Below are 9,369 nucleotides of genomic sequence, written 5' to 3' on the forward strand. Positions count from 1 at the left end.
GGAATCACGGGCTTAACCAACTCAATGCAATGCGTCACAAAATGGTTAAAGCAAAACTGCCTTCAACTCAATGTCACTAAAACAGTGTGTATGTTTTTTAGTAAAACTAAAACTCACTCTCCAGAGCCCGATGTGGTTGTAGATGGGGAGCGACTATATGTTGTCTCAGATTTTAAATACCTCGGGGTGGTCATTGATAGTAATCTTAAATTTAAAGAACATATTAAAAAGGTTTCTAAGTGCATCAAATTCAATCTGGCAAACTTTAGACATGTTCGCAGTTGCATGTCAACCAAAGCTGCACTAATGTACATGCACTCAATGATCTTCTCCCATATAACGTACTGCTTGACAACCTGGTCTCAAGCTAGTAACACTGCACTTAAACCACTACTTTCTTTATATAAAATATAAATAAAGTATACATCTGGAAAATCTCATCAAATACTCACACTTATGTCTATTGTATAAAATCATTCATGGACTTGCTCCTCCTGTACTGAACCAGTTTATAATAAAGGTGACATCAACATCCACACGGAGTGCAGCTAGAGGAGATTGTGTGGTCCAGTTTAGGAAAAGTGCTTTTAGCCAGTCTGCATTTTCTGTCAGCGCTGCTCGTGAGTGGAACTTTATACCAACTGAGATTAGAAACCAATCAAACTATTCTTCTTTTAAATTTTATTTTAAAAAGTGGTTAATTAGTGGTCAAGGCTGTCAACATTGAATTTTAGTGCGTAATTTTCCTGGCTTGCTGCCCTGCCTGTCGGTGTTTGTCTGATGTCACCTGTCATGTTGCCTATTAGTTTGTCTAGTTATAATGTTGCTTTTTGTGCATGGCTTTTTATTATGTGTTTAGTGCTTTTGTCTTGTTTGTTTTTGTCCTGTTAGTGTGTTACTGTGTCTTGTGTTATTAATGCTGATGTTACTGTTGCTGCTTCATGTTGTTTCTGTTTTCGTTTGTAGCAATTGTCTGTTGTTGAGCTTCTGTTAACCTGTGTGTGTATGTATTTTAGCTTAGTTTCTTACCTTTTAATCTTTATTCTGATATGGCCTTTTTATTCGGAAATGTTTTATTGATTGTATCTAATAATTTTTCATTTAGGTTGACTATTTTTACACCAGTCCAGGGACAGCAGATGCAAAATGGCCTTTTTGGCTAATTCCGGCACATTTTACATTTGTTTAAATGTGTTATTAATGTGCATTTTCCCTGTTATATAAACCTTTAAATAAATAAATAAATAAATAAATAAATAAATAAATAAATCGAGTGGTAATTTATATTTCCCTCTTTATTGGTTTTCCGGCTCAATTAAATTATATTGTGTTACATCAAAACAATTACTGACAAAATCACAAAACTCATTCAGTTAAATGCTTAAAATGTCGATGCTTTACTGATAATCAACTACAACCAACAAATATAAAAATGGCATATCAATCAGATTTTACTTTCCAAAATCTAGTGTGGCCACTGAGACGACTTTGACCACTGGACTTGGTTGCTGGGCGACAGGATGTGCTCTGTTACAGCCATAGATGTTTTAAATAGAGATGTGGAGTGAAGGTGTAGGTTGAAACCGCAGGAGGCTCCCAGACGATGCACTTGAGTGTCTAGCAGATGGCAGCCCAAGTTCAGAGACACCCGTAGCAGGAAGGGTTGGCACATATTTCACAAGGATCTGAAGATGTGATGATGTACACTGCAAAATGCGAGACAAAACACAGATAAAATATTCACCTGACCTGAAATACATTTTGTACAACTCTAAATCCAGCTTTTGGCATTCACTGCTAGCAGTAACAATAGAAACCTGTTCCATCATCATCTACAAGTGTAAAGTTTGAACCTTGTGAGGTTTCATGGCCACCAAAAGGTTGTTTGCGCAGTTTTTCATTGGCCTCTTGTCTGCGATTATCACTTTGCAGCCACTTTGTTGTGCAACGGTTGTACGATGTGCAAGATAAAGCGTATAAACAATGGACCCCAGGAATACATTTGAGCAGATGAAAACAGAATGTTTCTGGTCTGTGTCCCCATCCAAGCTGAAATCTGAGTGTGTGACTGAACGAAGAGGCCAAAGGTTAAATAGCTACTCCAGGAAACAGGTGTGTAGCTGTTTTTTGTGTCCCGGCTGCAGGCCAGAAAAACGGCAAGAGCTGAGAAGGATTTGAGTTGCATTTTAGTAAATATGAAATGCTAGTCAGACTAAATGCACAAAATGCACAGACCCACCCAGTGACCTATTTTTAAAGGTGCACATCATCGCTTAGAAACAAATGGTTGGTCATAAAGATAAGAGCTGTAGAAGATAGTACTGATAGGAGATTATTTTTAAAAAGTTGTTTTTTTGCTCTTTTCATGTGTTTATTATCTAAAATTGTATTTTAGAGGTATTGTCTTAAAGAAAAACTTCCTTAAATGTAAAACAAAAATACATACTACTACTACTACTACTACTACTTTTAAATTTGTTTATTTTTTATCCAGTTGTATGGAGTCCAGAAAACACATCAGGAAGGAAACCATTTCATAATATAAAACCAAAATATCTTTCTGATAAATATGATTTCATGTCTCATATCCAAAATCTTTTCTATTTCCTCTCTGCATCAAAGTCTTACCCAGCTTTGAGAAAACCATTTCCGCTCCCTTCCCTTGGCACACTGGCCGAAAGATCTGTGGCAGGAGAGGGTGGGTGCAGATGGCTGCAGAGCTCGTCTCTGAGAGGCGAGGCATTAGTTCGACTTCTGAATCCATCAGGTCTTTCAGCTGCTTCACCGCCTCTAAGGGGTAGCTGCGGTCCCCGACCTGTGGGCCAAGGAACAAGAGGAGGTATTTGGGATGATCATTTAAGGCAATGTAAATCTCCAAGTTGATTATTTGTATGGAGAAGAACAGCATGATATATGGGATACACAATAGGGTGTATCCTGAAACTCCCTTTTGACAAGAAGACAAGCCATTTGCACCGAGGTCGGCGGGACAGATGAGACTAAACGTATTTCCACTGCAGTGTAGTGAATGGTGATTTATATTGGATAAACGGAAACACCTCCCACCATTTACACAATGACCGTTATCATCATTATCGTCAGCTTTAACAACCGTGTAAGCATAGATTTTCAAGGATCAAAAAACAAATGTAAAAAAAAAGACCCTCTTTACTGGCAAATAGTACAGAAAAGTGATAAGAAGAGGTGTACTGACCTTGACCTGCACACTCAGCGCTTCTCTGCACATGCAGAGCACCAAAACAAGGACGACGCTAAGCACTCGCATTGTCAGATGTTGGAAGACGTCTTTCAGTTTAGCAAAGTGTTTCTGACTGTGGTCGCTGCATTTCGCTGCCGGCTCTTTATAAAGTGCTGGGACGGATTAGTCGGTGATTTATTAACAACAAAAACTGGCAACGAGTTAGTTAGGGTGTAAAGGTGCTGGCAGTTCTCAGAGATAAAAGCTGTGGGAATGTGCGACAAGTGCTCTAGATCCTCTTTTTTGGTTTATAACTACTCTTTCATAATTCCTTTACAGCACCTACCTGCCTGCTTCAATCCATCACCAAGATGTTGCATTATTGACTTTGGTCGTCACGCTAATGCACCGCATGCCTCAATGTCTCGCAGTAAATTTCATCTCTTGACAGTCTCCCAACAGTATTTATTACAGGGCTGTTCAGTGAGGAAGTGGATTTAAACACACAGCACTGATCCACGAGGGGAACTATACTGCTGTAGTATTTACAAATGATGACATTTCTCAAGAAGCGTCTTGCCATGAGTATATGTCCGTTTACTCCTTAAAAATCAAAATGCTTACACAGGGCTTAGTTCTGTTGAAGTTGTACTTGTTTAAAAACAGATATCATCCCTCTGGAACTGTACAACTGTCTGCTGTCTGATTTGTGAGTTATTGAGTCAGTTTTTGCTACTGAAAAAGCAAAAAATGAAGTCTTGAGCAAGTTGCTTTCATACTTTAAAAAAAGAAAAGCTCCCTAAATGTCTTCAAAACTCATTCTTATTCTTCCATGAACTCCCATTAGTTACCATTCCTGCAAGGAATGATTTGTTTTCTCTTGCAAAACATGGATAAAAGCAATGACCTTCAAGCAAAGCCAATATTTCATTTGCATTTATTTTTTTTAAACATATGATCAATGCTGTTAATGCTTGTATAAATACAGGAGAAAGTCAAAGCTCTTTTCTTTTGACATTTTTATGACATTTGAAGTGTGTATTTATTAAAGCATTTAGATCATTGCTGGAACCACGGGATCTTGGAAATATCAGCTTCTTCTTAGGATTAAGTCAGTCCTGGTGCTGTCTCCAGTCTGATTGATGTTCACAGGAGAGGCATTTGTTTTAACCAAACTGGTCACTCGAGACCCATGTCACTGAAATATGGTAATTTGAAATTGAGTCTGATGTTTAGCAATGGAGCAGAACCCAGAAATAGCTAGGTAATTTATTTCCTTTGTTGTTTGGCAACCATTATTTAAAGAAAAAAGCATGATGCCATTGCACACTGAATGCATTAACGATTGACTTGCATTCCAGTCGCGTGGAAACTGTTCAGGACTTTACAAGCGCACGTGGGATCCTGTCTGCACCTCAGTTCTGCTCTGCTGCGCTGCGACTTTCACACTGTTCTCCTCCATCTGGCGCGTTTGTGGCAGTCCCTTTAAAGACGGTGTTGATCCACGTGCACGCGCTTGCAGCATTCAAAGCCATTTCCTGTCTCAGTGCCAGTGAAGGCACCGTTACATGTTTTCAGACAGGATGACACAAAAACACAGATACCAGAGATGAGATCTTTCATTCAGAAAGTTGGTGACTTGATCCCGAGCACTCCAAACGTCAGAACATTGAAGCAAAACCCTTAAAATGATACAGACCCCAATATGCATAATTTGTGACTGAAGAGGAAAAAAGTGCTTCTTTGATAGTCATCAAGTCCTTTTGCTTGATTTACTCCTGAAGTGTTTCATATGGCTACAGCCTGCAACATTAAAGGTCCTTTTCACTGCCTCTGTGCTCGCTTTAACGATGCACAGCTTCTGATCCTACTTTCTGACTCTCACATCATATAGAGTTGAAAATGAGGGGCGACAGTTACACCCACATATACAGAGGCAAAGAGAAAGTTACAGAGTAGCTAGATAAGTATTGTTTGGTGAATCAATAAGGACTGCAATAGCTTTTTATTGACTTTTCCATTCACTCTAGATTATGTAACTCGGTCTGGCTGTGTGTACAGGGCAATAATCAACATTTCTCCAGTGCTTCTCTATCATTTCAATCGTTTCAACTTATACTAATATACTTTTTTTATTGCATACATAATCCATCCACCCATCACATATACCAGCTTACCGGTAGTCCAATTTAGAGTCATGGGGGTCTACTGGAGCCTGTCCCAGCTCTCCTTGGGTAAATCCCAGACAGGTTGCAGGTTCACTGCAAGGCCAGATATACTGACAAACAACCACACATGCTCTCACAGCTATTCCTGCAGGATTTTCAGAAACATCAGTTAACCTGACATACATGTTTGTGGACGGTGAGAGGGAGACAGAGCACCCAGAGAAAAGCCACACAAGCACAGGTTGAACATGCAAACTCTACAGCGAGGATCCAGTGCTTGCTTCCACCTGTCAGTTGGATATCTACTGACATCCTGACCTGCAGTCCCGTCCTCTGACCACATTAGTGTCTGCTGTCTACATCTTTTTATACAGTCATCCCTGTAGTCCACCAACCAACCATGCATCGGTCATATTTACATAGAACTCTTAGTTCTCCTGCTCTTCCCGGATATTTAATATATCTTGTCTTTTGTACCTTTTACAGTGTGTCTGCGTCTCTCCTTTCTCTGTTCGTCATTCTGTCTGTCTGTTCTCTCTTTTCCTGCTCTACACGGCTGGCCTCCGGCAGGAGGGTCCCCCCTTATGAGCCACATCCTGCTCAAGGGTTCTTCCCTCCTAAAGGGGAGTGTTTCTTGCCACTGTTTGGCTTAAGATTTTTCTCCCACTAGGGGAGTTTTTACCTGCCATTGTTTATGTAATAATTGCTCAGGGGTTTATGTTCTGGGTCTCTGGAAAGCACCTATAGAGACAACTTGTGTTGTTATAGATGCTATATAAATAAAATTGAATTGAAAAAGTCAATTGAATCCTGCAGAGAATTGAACCACGAACCTTGTTGCAGTGCTGTTCTGCATAAATAATAAAAAGGTCTAAAAGTTAAATACACTAGATTCCCTCTACAGGGCAACCTGACAGGATTTGCAGCAGAGCTCAGAGTGTGTTTCAGGAGTCAGCGCTGCAGCCAGTAGGTTAAGAATCACTGAAGCTCCACGCTGTCAGTTTGTCTGCATGATGAGGCGGTTGAGCTGCTTGGGATTAATTATTCAAAGCACGGAACACTAAAATAATGCATTTTTCAGTCTGAAGGGTACTTGAGTAGACGTTACATGCTGCGATGCAGATGTAGCTGGTGTCACCAGTGCTGTGTATGAAAATGTTATTCTGCAAGCCGACACGTGTTTAACTAACCTTCCTCAGAGGAGATAAGAGTCACTTTGGCACAGATGTGACTGAGTAGGAGTGTGACAAAATAAAGTCTCTGTTTACAAAATTTGCAGTTTTTACAGTTTGCTATAACTGGTGATTGAATCAACTGAATGTTTTGACTTTTGTCTCTGATCACTCATTGTAACAGTAGTTACTGGCCTTATGTTCCTAATGTGAAAAGAGCAACAAGAACATTTCTTTGTAAAATGTAAAGTCATTTACCATTTTCCATAGACATTTTCTTTTAAAACAACACTAGTCCGACAATTAACAAGATGGAAATGGTGAATACCACTACTGAAATAGTAGATCAATTTCTTGCAAAAAGCACAGTGCACATGCAATTTATGAGTGATGACTTTTATTTAAAATAATAGTAAAAAAGAAGAAAAGTAGAAAAGAATACATATCTTTAAATAATAAAGCAAGGTAAGAAAAATGTAACAAACATCATAAAATCCAGAAATAATATGAATGGTAAAAAGCTGTCTGCAGAAAAATAAGAGGGTAGAAATGGTTCAAAGTAACAGTTTGCTAAACATGCCTTCATTTTTGGTTTTGGATATTTAGGCACGAGGTATAAAATCATCACCTCATCTCTGCGGTTAAACATGTCTTAGCATTTGCTGGAAAAAGTTTTGAAGGGGGATGAAAAACGAAAAAAAAAACAACAACCGAAAAATCACCGGTCTTAAGCCCAAAAGGTGTTTCTGGCTTCCGGTGTGCACTTAGCAACCAGTGCAGGCAGCAAACGCGCAGATCTCACAGACGTCAAGAGGAACCGCAGCTGAAAAAAAAAAGGAGATGACAGCTGAACTACACTCCTGAACCACTGGTAATTGAATATTTATGATACGTGTCACACTGGAGAGTCAAACAGGCTGTTCATTTGTAATTGTCTCACCTAATCTGAGAAAGGATGCAGATGCGCCTCTCTGCTTGCAGAGCGTCAGGAGCTCCTGCGGGAGCATGGGCTCCATACACATGGACATGGTGCTCGACTTCAGCCGGGGGCTGTGCTGTCCTGTCATGGCCACGGTTCTGCTCTCCATCAGCTCTTTAAGCCTCTTGATGGCTTCCAGGGAGAAGGACAATCCATTTTCCTAGAGGAAAAGACAGATTTGCTGTCAGTAAAGTTTGCCCATTCTTCAGATTGATTTAGAATCCAGTCAACTACACAACAATGATTTCTGCAGGGCTGAGCCACACGTAAGCTTGCAGATAAATGACATTCTCGCATCTAAGTAGCGGAAAATGTTAATATACAAGACGGCAGTCTCATCATGAACACATCAGTCATGCTAAAAATCTCACTTACTTCAACTTGCACCGCCTCGCAGGTCAGGCTGAGAGCAAGGACGAAGAGAGCGACGGTGGCAAGTGTGGCCTTCATGGTGGCAGTTGAAAGTTTGTCTCGCAGCCTCTTGTTATTGTTGTTCTCAGCAGATGCTCAGTTGAGTGTGTCTGCCTTACCTCGCTGCAAAGGCCTCCTTTTAAACACCTGAGCCCGGCGACCCGGCGGTCATGTGACTAGAGAAGCCACAAACTGCACAGACGATTTTTTCTCACGGGTTAATGAGTAGTCATGAGTTTTTACAAGGTTGTAAAGAGGAAAGCATAAATCTAACTGACCTCGTCATCTGTCTGATTAATTTCCCCGCCCCAGCCTTTTGTTACGCTGTCTAGTTACTTACACCCACACTTATTATCGCCTGTTTGTTTAAAATGATCATTTGTCTGCCACACCTGAAACTGAATTTAGTAGATGTAAATTCTTAATACGGGTCACTTAACTCACATGTTTTCTGTTTAATCAAAACGCCAATTACACACAGTTGGACACAAGTAAGAGATTCAATATATATGCAAATATTTTGTTCTTTTTCAGATGCCTGCAGAGTTCTCATTAACACATGGAGCAGAATGCTTAACTTAATGAGTACTGCATGCTTTGATTGCTAATCTGTTATGTGGACAAGCATAGAGCTTAAACCCAGTTAAGGTTGAAACCCTCCAGATCTAAATAATCATCACTAAAACTTTAAATTGAATAAAATCCATTAATGGCTCTTTGGACAGCTGAGCACTGGGTATGAAGACCTACAGGTGAGAACGCATGTATGGGGAGCAAACACGAGGTTACAGATCACCTGTTTGCCATAAAACACAAATATCCATGGACAAATTTAACAACAGGTTGTACATTTTCTCTATTCAGTGGTCGCCAGAATTTCAAAACAGACTCGTAGTCATTCAGGGAAGTCATCAGGTCGGTTGCCACACATATCAAGTTGGGACGGCAAAAATAAAGCCGACTGAATTTGTTGGAGTGTAGCATCAAACCTGCAAGCACACACACAGCCATGGCAGCTATTGGTATGCCAATGACACGTCTGGGAGGCGTTTAATGAGCTCATTAAGCTCAATTTTTCAGGAGGATCATGAACGATGTGTCCGACTAGCCGATGGGGAATGACACAGTGCGTCTCAGCCTCGTTGCCGTCAACCTTTTCTATCAAAGAAAGTGACGATTGGATCAGGAGAAACTAATTAGTGCTGTCTTAGAGTAAGAGAGCAAACTCTTTATTTCTGCAGAACATTGTACTATAATGCTCAGCTATTCCTCGGCTAATGTTTTTATATTAAAGCTGTAGGTTTGTACTTTACTTCAGAGTTTATTCTCGTCAACAAAAAAGTAAATTTTGTCTATATTGAAAAAAGTTGGCAAAAAAGTAGCCATATAACCCACTTCTCTTAAGCATCTGAAAATCTAAAGGAATGGCAATACTGTGAA

General features: G+C 40.0%; 2 protein-coding genes across 2 annotated transcripts; both read right to left on the reverse strand.

The window, feature by feature from the left end:
• Positions 1 to 1,277: 1,277 nt before the first annotated feature.
• LOC133449311 (guanylin-like) lies at positions 1,278 to 3,621 on the reverse strand. The gene is made up of 4 exons (XM_061728452.1): positions 3,546 to 3,621; positions 3,215 to 3,372; positions 2,629 to 2,815; positions 1,278 to 1,706 (listed from the first exon to the last, which is right to left on the reverse strand). Exons 1-4 carry the CDS (start codon positions 3,577 to 3,579, stop codon positions 1,639 to 1,641), a joined length of 447 nt encoding a protein of 148 aa, XP_061584436.1. The 5' UTR covers positions 3,580 to 3,621; the 3' UTR covers positions 1,278 to 1,638.
• A 3,298-nt stretch (positions 3,622 to 6,919) lies between these two features.
• On the reverse strand, positions 6,920 to 8,050 carry LOC133449312 (guanylin-like). The gene is made up of 3 exons (XM_061728453.1): positions 7,894 to 8,050; positions 7,480 to 7,678; positions 6,920 to 7,362 (listed from the first exon to the last, which is right to left on the reverse strand). The coding sequence occupies exons 1-3, from the start codon at positions 7,966 to 7,968 to the stop codon at positions 7,304 to 7,306; spliced, it is 333 nt and encodes a 110-aa protein (XP_061584437.1). The 5' UTR covers positions 7,969 to 8,050; the 3' UTR covers positions 6,920 to 7,303.
• Positions 8,051 to 9,369: the final 1,319 nt, after the last annotated feature.

This window comes from Cololabis saira, chromosome 8, assembly GCF_033807715.1.
Source record: "Cololabis saira isolate AMF1-May2022 chromosome 8, fColSai1.1, whole genome shotgun sequence".
In the NCBI taxonomy this organism is placed as follows: Eukaryota; Metazoa; Chordata; class Actinopteri; order Beloniformes; family Belonidae; genus Cololabis; species Cololabis saira.

What these genes read in the sequence shown, in the direction of transcription:
- LOC133449311 (XM_061728452.1), bottom strand. Translation starts at nt 3,579, where the DNA reads ATGCAACATCTTGGTGATGGATTGAAGCAGGCAG. An exon ending in CGCTGAGTGTGCAGGTCAAG is followed by an intron (nt 2,816 to 3,214) that starts GTCAGTACACCT and finishes CTTGGCCCACAG; the next exon opens with GTCGGGGACCGCAGCTACCC. An exon ending in AATGGTTTTCTCAAAGCTGG is followed by an intron (nt 1,707 to 2,628) that starts GTAAGACTTTGA and finishes CGCATTTTGCAG; the next exon opens with TGTACATCATCACATCTTCA.
- LOC133449312 (XM_061728453.1), bottom strand. Translation starts at nt 7,968, where the DNA reads ATGAAGGCCACACTTGCCACCGTCGCTCTCTTCGTCCTTGCTCTCAGC. An exon ending in GCGAGGCGGTGCAAGTTGAA is followed by an intron (nt 7,679 to 7,893) that starts GTAAGTGAGATT and finishes CTTTTCCTCTAG; the next exon opens with GAAAATGGATTGTCCTTCTC. An exon ending in TGCATCCTTTCTCAGATTAG is followed by an intron (nt 7,363 to 7,479) that starts GTGAGACAATTA and finishes TTTTTTTTTCAG; the next exon opens with CTGCGGTTCCTCTTGACGTC.